Source organism: Schistocerca gregaria, chromosome 9 (assembly GCF_023897955.1).
Source record: "Schistocerca gregaria isolate iqSchGreg1 chromosome 9, iqSchGreg1.2, whole genome shotgun sequence".
Taxonomy (NCBI): Eukaryota; Metazoa; Arthropoda; class Insecta; order Orthoptera; family Acrididae; genus Schistocerca; species Schistocerca gregaria.
Genome location: NC_064928.1, coordinates 98,129,349 through 98,148,006, shown reverse-complemented (window position 1 = coordinate 98,148,006; position 18,658 = coordinate 98,129,349). Strand labels below are relative to the sequence as shown.

The window sequence follows — 18,658 nt, the reverse complement described above, 5'->3', positions numbered from 1 at the left end:
TGCTGTTGCACACTGAATGTTCTTACAAAACAAAGTCCATGAGGTGGGAGGCTGCTCGAGGGCAGTGAAGACTTAAGTCCAGCGAGGTGTCGAATTTGAGAATGGTCGAAGTTAATGGACACTGCAGCAAGACACTCCTCATTGGCTTGCCAGTGTGAGCTCTGATTGTGCCAACATAAGCCTGGAGTGTGAACTGGCAGCAGGGTAGTTGGGTGGTGACCTAAATAATTGCCTGGCGAAGGAAATGGCATGAAGCAGACGAGTCGATGAATTGAGGTAGTGCAGTGATGGAATCACCATTTGCAGCATTCCCTGTGGCTTTGGCAGTGAGGCTGGTGCCACACGGTACTGTGGCAGCTGCTGGAGGTTTGGTTGAATGCTATGTGACACATGTTTGTTGATGTGGATTGTTTTCATCTGATCTTGAGGAAGTGTCATTAGCAAGCCAGAGCTGTGGGCAACCCACAATACATGATTATATGGTTGGTGGCTGCTATTCAAGCATTAGCCAGGTGATACAGCATAATGAAGCAAAAAAAGCTTGTAGGTTGAGGTTAATTCTCCAAACAACTGAATTTAAATACAAATTTAATTAACATAATTCAGGAGAGGCTACTATTCACAGGTGCACATGTCACTGCAGTTCTTCATGATTTATATGTACAGACCAATAGCAAAACTGGCATTCTTACTGTTTAGTGGTTTCTAAGTTACTGGCTATTTGTAAAACACATGTTGTCTTAATAGTTAGGGCCATTCCACACACATTGTGATGTAGAAATAAATTACAAAATTTGTGTGATATGCGCCTATCCGCACCCCCCCCCCCCCCCCCTTCTCTCCCATTCTTACCAACATAACTGTTACCAGCTCATTGCAATCTGTGAGGTACATTGGACTGTATGACCTCCACCAGTGTGGAATCTAAAAACATCAGTCATTTAAATACCAAATTGTTATCACACGACATGACGAAGCCATAGATTGAGGCAATCGGGTAGATGTTCATTATTGACTTGTGAAAAGCATTTGACTAGATACCACACATAGGTTTAGGAATGAAAAAATAGTTTTATGAAATATCAAACAAAATTTATTATTGTATCTAAAAACAAAGACGATGTAACTTACCAGACGAAAGCGTTGGTATGTTGATAGAGACACTAACAAACACAAACACACACACATACACACACACAAAATTCAAGCTCTCGCTACCCACGATTGATTCATCAGGTAAGAGGGAGGGAGAGGGGAAAACGAAAGGATGTGGGTTTTAAGGGAGAGGGTAAGGAGTCATTGCAATCCCGGGAGTGGAAAGACTTGCCAGCGGCAAAAAGGGACAGGTATACTCTCTCTCTCTCTCTCTCTCTCTCTCTCTCTCTCTCTCTCTCTCTCTCTCTCTCGCACACATCCATCCGCACATATACAGAGACAAGCAGACATATGTAAAGGCAAAGAGTTTGGGCAAATTTATTATTGGATTGAGAAGATAGAATTACGTGCTAGGGACGACGCAGAATGTTATGTTTCAGACAATGCATGTGTCTGTAATGAAATACTGTGTAAAGAAAGCTGCACAAATATCCAAAGTTGTGCAGACATGGGCAACTTGTTTCAGATGTTCAGAAATGTAAAATATTAGGGCATGGAATAATCACATAGGCTCAGTCATATGTAAGACAGGTGGTAGACTTGGGTTCATTGGCAGGATACTGTGGAAAATGTGGTCAGTCTACAAAGGAGACAGCATCCCATCTCAGAGTATTTCCTAAGTATATGGGAACTGTATCATATAGGACTAACAGGGTATACGGAACACATTTAAGGAACGGCAGCAAGAATGGTCATAGATTTGACTTGTGGGTGAATGCCACAGAAAATGTTGACAAGTATGAATTGACAGCACTTGAAGTAGGCCTAAATTTTTATACAAAAGCATGATTGCAAAGTGTCAAAATAGAATGTTCAGATTCAGCCCCCTCCTTATTTGTGCCATAGGGACTGCTAGTGTACACAGGCACTTAAGCAATAACTTTTCCCATGTTCCATGCCCTAATGGAACAAGAAGAAAATATAGTATATGGTACAGTGGGAACTATGCTGAGCCATGCGCTTTTGTGGTTCTTGCGTGTGTATGTAGTCGTAGATTACACATTGTCCTTACTTGTAAAAATAAAAGTACTTATATTGCAATTGTAATCATTTTCTAATAGGAAATTTCATAATACCTAGCAAAATAGTTGTGCATGTTAAAGCACTGCTTCCAGGATGGGGAGCTGCACTGAACCCAGACCAGATCTGCCCAGGAGTTTAACAATGAGGTTCAATGTGTTGGCCAGCCTAGATGCAATGTATAGGTAGCTTTCCATATCCCAATAGGCAAATACCAGGCTAGTACCCAACCCAAGTCTCAGTTACACAATTCACAGACATTTATAAAACTTCCTTTCTCGTTTACATAATTATCGCTACACACAGGCAGTTCAGGTACACACCCTATTAAATTAAACATCTTAAATCCGTCAAAAACCACGCTGACCCTACGCCAGTGCAGGAGAAAGGCACAAGAAAAAGAATAATATAATATTTTATAATAATTAGATCTGACATGCCTTGTGATTCGCCTCCATTATATTTGCACAGGCCACGTTGTACAAAGTCAACATACGTACAGCCACCTCCGCTGGAAAATGAAGACTGGGAGGCTGACATTGCTGATGGTGCTGATTCAGAAAGGTAACCTGCTGCTTCAACTTTACCAGCTTTTCTATTTAATGTTAGGTATTTACAAACTTTTCTAAATTTGCTAATATTTTCATGCCTTGTGGCTCATGGTTGTTTTCCTTTTTTTTCTCCATTCCTGTTTTTACTCATCCTTTTCATCTTTCCTCAGTTATTTCTCACCCTTTTTACCTTTCTTCATTACACTCTCCCCATCATTTCTAACCACCATCAATTCTTAACACCCTCAACAGTTTTTAACTCTCCACTCTCCTTTGGTCAGCTTTACATCCCCGACCACTTTTTAGCTCCCCCTTACACCTTTCAACCTCCCCATCACTTTTTAACACCTTCTGTCACTATTTAACCCTTCCATCTCTCTGCAATCCCCCCACCTCCCACCCCGTCGCCGCTCTGCGACCCCTCCCCCACCCCGTCGCCGCTCTGCGACCCCTCCCCCACCCCGTCGCCGCTCTGCGACCCCTCCCCCACCCCGTCGCCGCTCTGCGACCCCTCCCCCACCCCGTCGCCGCTCTGCGACCCCTCCCCCACCCCGTCGCCGCTCTGCGACCCCTCCCCCACCCCGTCGCCGCTCTGCGACCCCTCCCCCACCCCGTCGCCGCTCTGCGACCCCACCCCCACCCCGTCGCCGCTCTGCGACCCCTCCTCTCTGTCATTCTAACCTCCCTCCCCTCTGGCCACTGGTAACACCCCCTAATCACTCTGTAACACAGCATGGTCACTCTACACCCTTCGCCTCTCCACCTATGGCCCACTTTGCCTGTCCACCTGGGCATCCTTCGGCCTTTCCACCGGCACCCCCCCCCCCCCCTCACCCCCCCACCCCCCCCCCCAATCCCCTTCCCACCCTTCACCACTTTCTCCACCCTGCTCTTTTCTCCTTTCCACTTTCTGTAAATCGTGAAGCCTGAATGAGTCGGAATGCTTTGTATTGCTAATACGAAAATGTGAGTCACCCACTACCTTAGATTTAGAACCTACTCTAGGGGACAGGGAGGGAGGTTGGTAATGGTTAAGTAGGAAGTGTGTGTCACTGAGCTTGCAGTATCATATGGACCATGAGTTGTGATACCCTCTCCCTCTCCCTCCTTTTCCCCCCAGGAACTCAACTAACAGTTAACAATTTCAGAGTACGGAAGCATATTGTAACAGACAAGACCACTTAGGTTTTTGACAGCTGTTTTACAATAAAGGTACTAGAGTGGCTTAATTGTCAGTAACCTTTCTCTGTTCCCAAAAAGTACTGTGAAACTCAGTTGTAATACCAGGACTAAAAGAATTACGCAATTTGGCAGTAGTTTCTAGGATTTGGATAATTAATATACTTCTGTTGAAAAACGTTTAAAACATCATCGATCATAATGTCTTTTAGAGCACACAGTGAAAAGATTCCTCATTGATATACTTCTTTTGTTATGTATATGTAATTATAATTTTAATTATAATTTAATTCGATAGATTAAAAAAAATTGCTGACCAAGTGGGAGCAGCAGAAAGCATAAATAAAGGTGAAGTAAGTGTGTAGGCTTTGAGCCATAAGCCCCTTCGTCTGGCAGAAGGGTTGTGGGGGAAGGAAGAGCAAAGAAGGAAAGGGATTAGCAATGTTTAGGTAATAGGGAGTTTGGAAAAGTTATCCAGAATCCAGGGTCAGGGGAGACTTTGGTTGGGATGAGAAAAAAAGACTGATTGTTTGTAACTGCACCAGATGAGTTTTGAAAATCAGAGTATTTAAATGTGGAAGATACGATAATAAGGAAGATTGATGTTAGTGGCAAAACATCATACAACTGTTAATAAGAATGCAGAAGTATATGCATTGTATGTTGTAGAGGTAGAGGATGGGAAACAGTAGACAGGTCTGAAAATGAGAGAGATAGAAAACTGAAAGGGAGTGAAAAAAAGAATAATTACTGAGAAGAAATTAATGTAACTTAAGATCAGGTGGGTGACAAGCACCAAGGACATGTTGTAATGTAATTCACACCTGAGGAATTCTGATAATCTGGTGTCTGGGGGACGAATCCAGGTGACACATATGGTGAAACAATCAGTATGGTCATGGCTGTCATATTCTAGAACATTCTGTACAACAAGATATTGTGGGTTATCAGTAAACACCCTCAGTCTATGTCCATTCATCTGCCGGCGCTTTCCCGCTTGGTAAGTCTTGGAATCTTTGTTTTTAATATATTTTTCCCATGTGGAAGTTTCTTTCTATTTTATTTATAACTGATTTCTCAGTAGTAGTAATACCACTGTAAAGGGCCAAACAATGTTTACATAACAGCTAGTACACAAAGTGTCATTTAACAGGTTGTTCTACATTTGGTAGTACATGTTTTGACAGTTACAGGGCCAGTAGGAGGGAGGATATGGCAAGTCTTACAGGGAGACAGTCGCAGAGGTGGGAGCCATAGGATAGGAAAATTAGAAAGGCTATTCTAGATGTGGTGGTCAAAATTTTGGACGGAATGGGACTCACTGCAGGACATTATTGTAGAAATTCACAGCCTTGTTGAAGTAGGATTAATACATTTAATACCAGGATAATACTGAGTGATGAGGTATACTCCCAAGCTGTTTTTTGGATGGATCAGCATTTCAAGATTGGATGTGATGACCAGGAAAATCTGGTTCTGAACTAGGCGGATAGGATAATTATGACCAGTGAAGGCTGAGATGAGACGGGCGATATATGAGTGTAAAGAGTTCACATCTGAACAAATATGTTTGCCTTGAAAGCCAAGGCTGTATGGGAGGGAACATTTGAGATGGAAAGAACGGCAAATGTCAGAATGTTAAGTACCGTCAAATGGGGTGATTTCAGACACAAGGGCAAATTCGGACAGTATGGCTTATTTGCTCTTTGCCACTGCATAGAAACAGAGAGTTACTTATTTTAACGTCCGTGCACCAGTTATTTTAAGTGTAAGATTGCATTTATCGCTTTCCACAACTTTTATTTTTCGTCAATTGTTTCCCTCGGTGAATAATTGATGAACAGTCTGTGTTAAAAATCCATGCTTTATTGTAAAGTGGAAACTTCCTATTGTTGCGCCGACTGGGAATTTATTGTAACCATAATTGTCAATGTACTTAGTAGCTAACAACATTGAGACAATTTCTATGCAAGTTTGTTGAGTTTCTCGTGCACGGTTGTAAAATAACGACGGTTTTTGTAAAACTGTGTACTGTGTGTGGTGATTTCCGACAATGCCAAGAATGTAATTTCTTAGACTTTCCCGGCGATCTGATGACATCTCGTGGAAATCGGGTTTTCTGCCGGGTATCAGCGTCTTCCAAACACGATATTTCGACGTCATTACTTGACGTCTTCATCAGGTGTTCCCTGAGACTCAGTGGAAACTACCCTGAGACTCAGGGAACACCTGATGAAGACGTCAAGTAATGACATCGAAATATCGTGTTTGGAAGACGCTGATATCCGGCAGAAAATCAGATTTCCTCGAGATGTCAATGCCAAGAATGTATAAGAGCAGGAGAGGTGCTACAGTACAGTGTAATTATGACCCGGAACTTTTAGATAAAGCTGTTCATGATATTCAGAGTGGTAAATTATCATACAGAAAAACGTTTGATTTGTATTATATACCTAAATCAACCCTACAAAATAAAGTGCAGGAAGCACATCCGAAAAAAATGGGAGGACAGCCAGTGCTAAATGAAGAAGAAGAAGAAGAAGAAGAAGAAGAAGAAATGTTGAAGCAAGGTATCTTGAGGGCTGCACATTGGGGATTTCCCTTCACTGAATTGGATATTAGATATTTAGTTAAAGGCTACCTTGATAAATCTGGCCAAAAAGATAAGAAATTTCATAATAATTTACCAGGAGAAGAATGGGTGCATTTATTCCTCAAATGACAGAAGATCTTTCTGTTCGCTTAAGTGAAAATATTAAATGAGCTTGTGTAGAAGTGAACAAAGAGACTGTTAAAGATGTATTTCTCCAATATCAAGGCAAAGCTGGAAAATCTCCCGTGTAGTAACCTGATCAACTATGATTAAACCAACATGTCCGATGATTCAGGCAAGCAGCAGATAATTACAAAAACGAGGGAGTAAGCATGCTGAAAAAGTGATGGACTCATCAAAATCTAGTGTCTGAATAATGATGGCAGCTAGTGCTGATGGTAAATTGCTTCCTCCATATGTCCTTTACAAATCAGAGCATTTGTGGGATATGTGGCAAGAAGGTGGACCACAAGGAACCCGTTTCAATAGGAACAAAAGTGGATGGTTTGACCTGCCAGTATTTGAAGACTGGTTCTTTACAATTGTTTTGTCCTATTTGAAGAGGTGAAATGGGCCAACAGTCATGATTGGAGACAACTTATCCAGCCACGTGTCTTTACGTGTTATTGAAGAGTGTGAGTGGAACAATATTTCATTCATTCTCCTTCCCCCCAATAGCACCCACCTCCTCCAACCGCTCGATGTAAGCTTCTTCAGGCCAATGAAAGCAGCGTGGCGAACTGTATTAACTGATTGGAAGAAACACACTCGTTGGACCATTTCCAAGGATTCCTTCCCATCTTTTCTGAAGCAGACACTCACCAAGATTTCAGCAAACTCCAAGGATGATATAAAGGGTGGATTTTGCACCAAGGGCCTAATCCCATTTGATCCAGATCATGTATTATGAAAATTGTCTGGTAATGAGGAGAGCCAACAAAGCAATGCAGACACATGATCTTACACTTCTGAAGAAATGCTCAAAGAAATTTGTTATCCTCCAAATAAGCTTGGTGGCTCGCGCCGCCGCAAACTAGACATTCAATTTAGAAAATCAGTTACTGGCTGAGATTTTCAGGGAAACAAAAACAGAGCTGAAACAAGTGACAATGCTTCTAGCAGTAGTGAAAGTGAAAACGACACATCATCCAATGACATTTTAGTGCAAAAGAAGAGACTTTTCTTGTTGCAGAGTACAAATATAAATGTGGAAACAAGAAGCTAACAAGACAGTATGTTGGAGTGGCCACAAACGTTGGCGCTACGGAAGTAGGTGTGAAATTCTTGCACTCACACGAGAACAGTAAAAACATATTTGTGTTTCCTAATGTCCCTGATGAAGACACAATACAAAAATTGCAAATTTCGAGAATACTTCCCACACCAGTTGAGAAGAGAGAAATGTTCATTTTTCGAGAAGATGTGCTTTAGACTCGAAGACAATTGTTTAATTAAAGTGTTTGCAACTTAATTCAGAATGATGAGTGAGAAAAATTATTTTGACCTTTTAGTCAAATTACTTTGTTTCTGTCTGTTTCTAATATTTCAGTTAAGAACAGTAAAAAAAAAATTATTTAAATTCTTGCAAAATAAAAACTTATCTGTAATACATAAAATTCATTATCTCATTCCATATCACTTATTCGTAGCAAAGGGCTACCTTAAAATGTGTAAAATGTCACCAAAATCAAATAAAAAGCATGCAGAATTTATAAAAAAGGCTGTAAGTGTCCATATTTGCCCTCTATATACTGCAATTTCGGACAGAGATTTAAAAAACACACGTGTCCGAAATCACCCAAATCCACGGGGTGGCTTCGGACACTTTATTTAACTGCTTCAGATAAATATAGCTTCACATACACTTTCTGGTTCTGGGATATTTTATTCATTACACATATACTCTACCACTTCCATAACAATCAATTTAATCTAACAGTATATACGAAAGTTACAATCAAAATAATGACAAAACCATCCAAAATCACCCCGTTTGACAGTACTGTTGTTGCTGTTTAACCACACATACCACCTACATTCTTCCCCCAGGCAAGAGTTTCTCAGAACTCTACATGTGAGAACTAGCATTACATGTCCTTGGTTCTCACCACCTGCCTGGCCTTAATTTACATTAATTTCTGTAGCCTCAGCATTTCTTCCAGTAACTATTCTTTTCTTCACTCCCTTGTAGTTTCTACATCTTTTATGACTTGTATATTCCCCCCCTCCTTTCCACCTCTAACATCTACAATGCAGTTAGTTTTCTGCTCTTTATTAACTGCTGTTTGATGATTTGTCTGTAATCTCTGTCTTTCTTATGACCCTTTTTTTCTAACTTTAAGCTCTCAGATTTTCAAGTCTCATGCAGTGCAGTCCTAACAATCAGTCTTCCCTTCTGATCCCAGTCAGTAAGTCTTCCCTGAACCAGGCTTCTGGGGTACTTTCCTGACTTTTCCCATTTCCTAAACCTCATCAGTCCTTTTCTTTCATCCCTCTTCCTTTCCCTTCAATCCTTCTCCCTGAAGGGAAAGGATCATTCCACGTCGAGGGGACCAGGGCTCCCCACTCGACCATCTCTAAATTGAATGAAATTTGGTGTGAAGGTTCTATACGGTCTTTGATGGTTATATAACAAATTTCAGTTCACTATCTTCAGTGGTTGAATTTTTAGAAGCCTTTATAGAGTGGCTACTCACCTTCGCATCACATACAAAGGTGCAAATGCACTAAGTTGGCTTAGCTTTTTTAAAAGTTCTAGCACACATTTGGTCATTTGTTTTAATATACATTGACAACCTTTTATGTTGAACACACTATGGCAAAAACTTGGGATTTAGCCACCCCGAAACATAGTTACAAGCCTCTAAAGTGGCTAAAAAATTCATCATGCTATTCTGAGAGCCAAGGTTTGACCACCATGGCTACTTTTCATGTGAAGAAATCACATCAAAACTTCAGAGGGCTATTCCTACCTTAGTTGTCTATATATGTATCAAATTTAACTAACATTGAATGCCTAGAAGAAAAGACATGAATCTGCGAAGTTGGACAAAATCTTCTATGTGCAAATTTTAGGAAATTTTTGGGGGGCAATATCTAAACTGTGTCTCGTTCCATCCTCTTTTTCTTGCTACACCTTGAAAGAGCACGCTTTAAGCTTTCAAAGCTATATTGTTTTAATTTCTGGATCTAGCATATTGATGGGTAAGAATACATTTCAAAAGCTATTATTTTAGCACTTTGAGAAGATTGAAAAGTGAAATATTATGTTCATTAAGTCCCACATTAAATTTTTTTCAGTATATAAATCAGTTTCAAAAGTTAATTTAACATATGCTATAAAACAAGTGTAATACACAACATAGTAAAGTTGCAAAACAAAAACACTAAAGACTCAGTTCCATTTTTGGTTAAATGGTTGTACAATTTTGTCAAAGACAGACTGAGGAAAACTGTATTGTCTTCCTGGTGGTGGTGGTGGTGGTGGTGGTGGTGGTGGTGGTGCTGCTGCTGCTGCTGCTTCTAAAGTAATGAAAATCTTGCTCAGGAATCCAGCAGGTGTCTTTAGCCGCTGTCCAGTGGAAGGAATGAGCAGAACCATGTAGGTGTATAAAGCTACTGAAGACATCTTGTTGTTCTTGTGAAACTTCACACACTTTTCCAACCCACAAAAGTTGTCATACGTACACGCAACATACTGTCCTGGTTGTAAACATGCAATTGAGGTTGCTGGAATTTCTTCATCTGTTTTGAAGGCATTAACTGTGAAAATTCTGTATCATCGTTGGAAACTCTGCCTACTCTGAGCTGATTACAATTAATTTGCTTAAACTGATGTTTATCTCTTATTCCAGATATGTCTGCCCTGTAGCAAACCTTGAAATTTTTCAAAATCTTCTTTTGGCACATAAAAAAACCTTATGCCTGGGATATTACCATCACAGACTTTGAACAAATCATATGGAGTCAATATTTGGTTATCTAAGGGCCTCGGCAAACTAGCATGGACTGCTTGTCTTCTTCTTGTTCCCCTAATGTCATCAAAAGGCAGTTTACCTTAGCTTGTCCCAAAAAAAATTCCATTCGGCGGTGATGCCGTAATCCTTTTCATGCAGACATAAATTAATGAAATTTTTGAAATTATTGTATTGAGCATCTGAACCATCACTAAAGAAATAAATGTTTTAAATGGTTTATATCTTTGTCTTTAAGTATGCTATTAACTTTATTTGAAAGGCATGGACAGCAATGGTATCATGATGGAGACAGTCGCTGATCATACAATTGCTAATACTCTGACACACTTTGCCTTCAAAATAGATAACAAATGGATGTAATGTGGCCTGACTATTCTCCCCATGAAATCCTTGCACAGCATCTTGACCAACAAATGAATAATACTCAACAAAATCTATCAATATAATTAATTCACTTATGCAGGATTTCATTTTAGCTGCTTAAGGTATAAACTTTAGTGTCTTGTCACAAAGTGATGGCTTCTTAAACAAGTAATTTTTGAAAATCAGTGCCTCCATATTATCTTCAACAGTTCTGTGACCTGTCTCGAATGTGTGTCTGCAGGTATGGACCTATTATTGGTATTACATTGTTTCTTCTGGGTCAGTGTCTTTAAAAGCGTCTTTGAGAAAAGCCTCTAGTTGTATTTTTCTGGTATACTCCTCACAACATTGAAGCATACAATCTTTTGATTCCAAACTGCACACAGTTCTCTCTCTCTATCTTGTAATCATTTTGGATGTATATTTCTGGAGCCAACATTAATTTGCCATTTTGATAAATTACACATACACATACTGAATGTGATCCAGAAGCACCAACTGTAGTACACCATTTATGCCTGAGCTCACAAAATTTTGAAAAACTCAGTTGATTTCCATACTGTTTACAGTAAACAATGAACATTTCTTTCAAATTTCAAAGGAGCAGATGTTTCTGCTTGTGAATCTTCTTCCTATTTATTTTTACTGGAACACAATCCTTTTAGCCTAGGCGTAAACAAGAAAACTCATCATCTCCAAAAACAAAGTTAGGACATTTTGTTTTACTTCATTGATAAACTTTTTCCCTTTTTAGTTCACAGGTGTCGCCAAAATCCCACCCTCCATCTTTAGTTTCCTAGACTACTACTCCGTTTTAGTCAAAACAGCACATTCTTTAGTCATCTTTTCAATAGTCCATCTATTTGGAGCCAGGGTCAAAATTTGAACTATACTGCAATTTCTTGAAGCCTGAAGCTTAATCTTCAATTAAGATATCCATATCTTTAAATTTATGGCACACTTCCGTTTGTATTTGAGGAATACCTACTTGGCTAACACCAGCAGCTGTGGCAATTACCTTAGTATTGCTGGCTTGGGCTTTCAGAACTTTGCACTTTGTGTATCCTATTGAATCCCTTTTGATGACTCTTTAAACCTTTAATGGTGGCTCTCAAAGTGATGATAATGAAGTATTAGCAGTAATGCAAGCATCAACAACATCCATGTCTTCAGTGGATGGTGATTCTTTCTTATAATTGTCGAATCATTCTTTTTGGGCCACTTCTTGTCTCAATTTGGTACAAGTTTTCTGACTAGGTTTAAAAAAAATTAGTCAGTAACTTCAACCTATCAGACTTTGCAATGGTTACGCTGTTCAAGCCATCTTGGGTTTGTGTTTTTCTTTGTCAACTGTGTAGCAGCAGGTTTTCTTCAGGAACTGAAATGTCATCAACAAAGTGTTAAGGTATGGACAAATTTAGACATATTCAGTAAAATCATGTCCAGACCTATGCTGTAGAAGCTCCATGTCTATTGGTGACTTTTCCTTATCCGATTGTAGTTGACTATTGTCATAATAGAATGGTGATGACTTATGACAACCAGCTCCATCTGATCCACCAAAGTAGCTGTGTGAAGGGGTTTCTTTGCTCATTTTATACAATATTTTATTAACCTATAACAAGCGAATTTGAAAGCTTATGGATATCCGCATTTGAAGCATTGGAGATTGTCTTGTTAATACATAAAATACACAAATTACACCATCAGAACATATTTTTTTATAGCTTACTTTCAGCTACAACAATGGTTATTGATTATTCAAACACTCAGTACTCAACACTAAGATTATACCACACAGAAGACTGACATAGTGAAAATTGCCAATAATGAAACCATCAGTTGAAAGTGATATTTCAGCAATCTATCACTGCTACGAGGATCGAGCCTTAAAAAACTGTTGTTGCTTTATAATTTTGATGGAAACTGAGTGACAATGCGTACATAAACACCACCATGTGTTGTAGGGTTGGAACATTCTAAACAACATAACATTCTATTCATATAGATTTTATGATCTTAAGAGTGTTTTCTGATGTTTTATTATACTTATATTGTATACTGTAAAATATTGTCAAAACACTTATTAGACAGTTAATTTCCCCAAACCGCAGGAAAATATTATACTATCAAAAGACACACTCCACATTTTTTTTGGTTTAGAACTTCAAATTGTATTAATTTTTCATATTTATTGATAATCCATTTTCCCTACTTTTGAGTGTATATTCTTACTCATCAATACGCAAGGTCTAGAAATTAAACAATATAGCTTTGATAGCTTAAAGCATGCTCTTTCCATATGTGACAAGAAAAATAGTATTGAAAAAGAAACTGTTGAGATATTGCCCCCCAAAAACACTCTAAAATTTGGTGTGATTGCTTCATATGAAAAGTAGCAGTGGTCAGTCAAACCTGGACTCTCAAAATAGCATGAAGAATTTTTTAGCCACTTTAGAGGCTTATATCTATATTTAGGTGTGGCTAAATCCCAAATTTTTGCCATGGTGTGATTCAGCATAAAAAGTTGTCAATGTATGTTAAAGCAAATGACCAAATGTGTGCTAGAACTTTAAAAAAAGCCTAGCAAACTTGACACATCTGCACCTTCGTAAATGATGCGAAGGTGAGTAGCTTCTCTTTTAAAGCCCCATAAATTCAACCAGTGAAGATACTGGACTGAAATTTGGTATATAATGATCAAAGACCATAAAGAACCTTCACACACAATTTTGTTAAATTTTGAGACGACAGAGTGGGAACACTTTCTAATATTGGTTCCTTTAATGTGGAATGACCCAAAAGCCACCGACTCCAAAAGCTTGCACATTTAATCCAGCTTTACACATGTGTCCTTTTGCCACAATTTCCTGGGCGAATTTTTTTATAATTCCAGTTATATTACATTTTCAAAATTATAATTTTTGTTGATCATATACAATTACTTTGTTGCATGTCTGGCTGTTACAACATACTTCTTTAGATTAATATTGGTAACATTTTCTTCATAATGTACACAGTCAGATCTATCCATGTAATATAGATGATGTTAAACATTGCTCTTTGTTTTACCAGGAACACAGCTGAGAAGTTGTCAAAAAATGGCACAGAAAAACAGGCATTCCAGCAGAAAGTGGAAGCCAGTGATAAAAATTCAGAGAAATCTTTTTTAGAAACAAAAAGGAACACTGAAACTGTACCTTTTGCTTCAAAGGAGTGTACAGATCACAGCTCTGTATCTAACACAGTTAACTACTCAAGGAGAGTTCCTAGAAATGATAACCATGCCTCATCATGGTACCAGTCATCCTCAAAGGAAAGGACTATCAGAAGTAAAGGGGATGGAAAGACAAGGATTTCATTATTCACGGAAGAAAAAGCAAGTGAAAAAGTAGTGCAGTGGAAAAAGCCCATTCAAGAAAGTGAGTTGTCAACAGATTCACACATGAAGAATTCTGCTGACAGGTTCCAACCAGAACCTGTGAATAACAAGAAAACAACTGGAATATATAATGAATCTCAGGTTGCTCCAAAGGAGATTGTGAACAAAGAAAGATGGAGATCTGACTGGAAAGACAGAAGAAATGATTTTAATGAAAAATTAAGCAATCAAAACAGTGTTACAGGAAGAAAACCTGAGGAAGCAAATGAGATGTACATCGCTGATGGCTCCTCTTCAACAGACTGTCAAACTCCCAAAGAGCAGAGGTCAGAATCGAAACGTAGGAATCGCCAGGGTTCCTTACAATCATTGGAGAATGACAGTGTGCAAAATGCAGATAAAGACAGTGAAGGTATTGGCAATGATACCAGCACCAGTAAGTACACGAATGTACGTAGTATGTACTTCAGGAACAGTACTCCTTCTGTAGCAGCAAACATAAGCAGAGGAAACAGCAGAAACACGGAAGAAAGCTCTGAATGTGATGGTACCGAAGGAAACTTGTTGAATTCAAGTCAAAATAGCTTTCAGAGCTCATTTACCAATGTTTGCAGTAAGTCTGCTAACAGTACAGACTTTCCAGTATCTTCGGCAGCACACGAGCAGACTGATTCAAACGTTCCAGTGAACATTACTGAGAGGGCTGCAGTGTGGAACGCCAAGACAGGGAACAGTTCACATCAGTATGAAGAGAAGGTGCATCAAGAGCGAAACAACTCCAATGGCCAGCTCCAGCAACAAGGCCAAGTATTGAAACAAGAGGAAGCAGCAGAGAAGAAATACAACAGAGACTGTACAAATGCCAGAGTACAGGTGTCCTCTCCACCAGGTCTCCCGTGCCGCGAGCAGCAGAGAAACGAACAAGTGTCGAGGGATCTGGTCTCTGCTGCGAAGCAAACTTCAGAGAGCAAGCCTCCAGAGCAAGAGTCATCTGTCGACGAGTTCTTTCGGAAGTACGCCCAGCACAACAGTACTTCTGGGCAGGCTGTCAGGTTGCCAGACGGCAGCTTGCCGATGGGTGCATTCAGAATCGGGGGGTCTGCTCCGGGTTTGGGAATACAACCCAATTGTGCTCAGGCACCAGTGATCCAGGGAACAACAGGAGTGCCTACTATACATCCAACTCAGATTCGTGTATGTGGGGTACCGCAGATGTACCAACCTTGCGGAATGTTACCCGACATGGGCACTGCCTTACCATACAGCACTTACACTTACGTTGATGGAACAAGTCAGAGGCCATTGCTAGAGAATCATGCTATGTTGCAGAATAACAGTGACTGCTGTCCCAGTGCAGCTCCTCAGGCGAGCTCTCGCTTTGGAGGTAACAACAGTGAGAGACCGACAGTTGTACCTGTCACTCTGTCTTCACAGTCCCCTGAAGGCGCATACCCTAGCTTTGGGTCATGCACCTTTGAGGGTGGACAGCAGGCATTTAATGGCAATCATCTGGGTAGTCTTTTGAAAAATGGAGGAATGACAGGTTATGGGAATATGGCAGCGGCAGCAGCGTCGTCATTAATGCCAGTGGAGGTAATGATGCCAGGAATGGGCACGTCTCAGCCCACTGGAGTTCCTCCTCCACCTGGAGTATTTGCATACCCTGCAGTTACACCATTGACCGGTGTCTCACCACCTCGCTGTAGCCAAATACAGCAAGGTTTAGTGCTGCAGCCGATGCAGGTGCCCCAAGAGAATATCAGCGATAGACAGGTGACACCTCGACAAGAGAATGCTGCTGCATCAAGCGTGCAGGATGCTAGAGGGAGCCAAGTGTATTCCAGTGCCACACAAGCAATTCCGCAGGTTCCTCAAGCTAGCGGAGTATCGCAGAATACCCAGATTGCGTCTGGTAATGGCCAGACACCTGCTTCTCAGGAATCTTCACACACAGTTTTGAACCGAAGTACGAAACCCCAGGTGCCTCCGACAAATACCGGTAACTCGAACCCACCAACTATGTATACATCTGTACAGCCAAATGACATGAATACATTCCTCACATTGCACCAGAACGGAATTGCTGATTCGCCAGATGTGACAGCTATAGGTATGTCTCAGTGGCCACTCTGCTGTTTCTCTCAAACTGACTTGACACAATTGCAAGGAATGCCTCAAATTATGAACGCTGATGGTACAGTGAGTCATTTTCCAGATATGGCACAGTTTGGAATGCAACAGTCATTTAAACAGCCAGGTACCCCACTTGTAGATCACATATGGTATCCAGGAGTACCGCCTCTATTGCCAGTGCATGACGGTGTCAACATGTGCCGGAACAATCAGGCGAAACAGTTTAGCAATGTAGCAGATATGCGTTTGGAAGCACAGGCTGCAATGGTGCCACAGATGCGGGGAACACACGCTCCTCAGATGTCTCAGTTTGGTCCAGAATCTCAACAGCTGAATGAACATTCTCAGATTTACTTCCCAGGTATTGGTCATATAGCTGCACAGACCCAACTTAGTACTCCATCAGCTAATACTGTGGGACACAGCTCAGTGCCACCTGGATTACCACCACAGCCACCATTTCCTCAAGGTACAGTCCAGCAACAAATTGGTTTCACACAGCACCCGCCAGGCATCCTGCACACTGGGATGTGTCAAAATGCAAATAGTCTGGCAACAGCAGGAAATTCTCAACGAAATGCTTCAGGACAGCCAGGGACAGCTACAGTTCCCAAGGGCAGGATTGTGTCTGAATCTACTATCGGTGACGGATCGAGCTCCGATTCTAAGAACGTGCAGAAAATGCCCAGGGCTCAGAGCTCACAAGGTCAGAACTCGCAGGAAGGTCGCTACCCATTTCCTGGAGATGGAAGCCGGGCGGACGTCTCATACCTGGCCGAAAAGCTCAGACAGTCATCCCAGCGTGGTGCAGCTCAGGGGATGCAGACGACCGCAACGCCTCAGGGCACGTTTCAGTCTGTTCCCGCACTTCAGGGGTCGACTCCGAAGGCGCAGTTGTACTATGAGAAAGTTCAGAGCCTCCTGTGCCAGCCACCAGAAGTCGTTAGCCGTCTCCTTCAACAGATGCACCTTAATGCGGGTGTCGCTCCTGTCGCAGACCCGTCTGCTGGGCCTGCTGTCGGACCTCAGGGATTTGTAGTCCCGCCTACTGCAGAAGTGTGGCCAGTGGTTCACAGTGCACAGGTGGTTCAAGAGAGGCTCCATCCCAGCCAGTCACAGGGAGGTTACACCGTGGCAGTGAGGGGACGTGGCAAAGGCCGTGGCCGGTTGCGTGACGTTGATGGGTGACTCTGGAATTGTTGTGCCATTCGAGGTGCCTGTGCAAAAAAGAAATTGTGAGATCATTGTCACAGTCGTGCGTTAATCGGCTACAGTGCCATATCGTCTTCATATGTCAATGATGTAAGTTTCGAGGATTTCCCAAGATAATGTGAGCATTTGTGGTTCTTCATTTGCAGCCCGCAGTTAATATTCGTGTTAAATACTGTGCTAGTTATTGTGTTGTTGCTAATCAGGAAATGTTACCTGGTGCGACTCTAGCTGACAAAGCTGTCCTCACTAACTTCTTTAGAAACACACCATACTTTTGTTTCTGCTTTTTCTGTATTAAATGCAGTTCTTGGAAGTGTACTGTATCAAAAACCATAAATTGCAAAAAGAAAAAAATTGTTTTTTTCCTGCAAAGAAGACATCTATGTAGAGGAAAGCTTAATATTGGATCTCCCTTGCACCTGCTTTTCTTATTTCGCCAAACAGAAATCTGGCATGAATCTGAAAATATGCAGAAACACATCTAGTTAAAATAATTATCTTAATTTAATGTTCTTACTTTGTCTTGGAATTACTATTTTCAACACCACTACTGCATTACATCAGGAAGTTGCTGGAATAGCTGTTTTAAAAGGCAGTTGTTGGAATACTTCTTTTTCTTAGGGTAAAGGTCTGATATGGCAGCTAAAAACTTGTGCCCATGTCTGTTGAGCTGTCTACAAGTTCTCATATAAATATCTTTACAAATAAGTTTGTATTTCTGTTGCTTTGCAAGTAATAAGTTCCTTAGATCATGCATAGTTTTTGGGACCTTTCGTTGATAGGCTCAGTTTCTTCAGTTCCTTAAAAAAAAGTAAGATCTGAGACGTGAGGAGAATTAATTGTCAACTCACAGAATATCTCACAAATAAAATTATTTGTGTAGCAAATATTGTGAGTGTTTGCTTGCTTGACAAATGGGAGTTACAGTGTGTTTAACTCTGAGCAAAAGACATGTTCTGTCTCTTCAAGGAAGCATACATAGTTTTTTATGTGGATGTCTATTTTTTAATATATCCAGTCAAAATATTGCTCATTAGAGATTTCAAATTTAACAAGTGTGTAGTTTACCAGTTGAAGTTTTTGTCCTCTCTTA

The 18,658-nt window shown here is 40.6% G+C and overlaps 1 protein-coding gene across 8 annotated transcripts in view; it reads left to right on the top strand.

Annotated features, from left to right (window-relative positions):
- The window catches only part of LOC126292239 (uncharacterized), a 131,374-nt gene extending 113,444 nt beyond the window's left edge, over positions 1–17,930 (top strand). For all 8 annotated transcript variants that reach the window (XM_049986130.1, XM_049986123.1, XM_049986127.1 and 5 more), the window contains 2 exons: positions 2,647–2,739; positions 13,914–17,930. In XM_049986130.1, the coding sequence (XP_049842087.1) occupies positions 2,647–2,739; positions 13,914–17,541 (3,721 nt within the window). In that variant the 3' untranslated portion in view covers positions 17,542–17,930. The remainder of the gene's footprint in view (positions 1–2,646; positions 2,740–13,913) is intronic.
- The last annotated feature ends 728 nt before the right edge of the window (positions 17,931–18,658 follow it).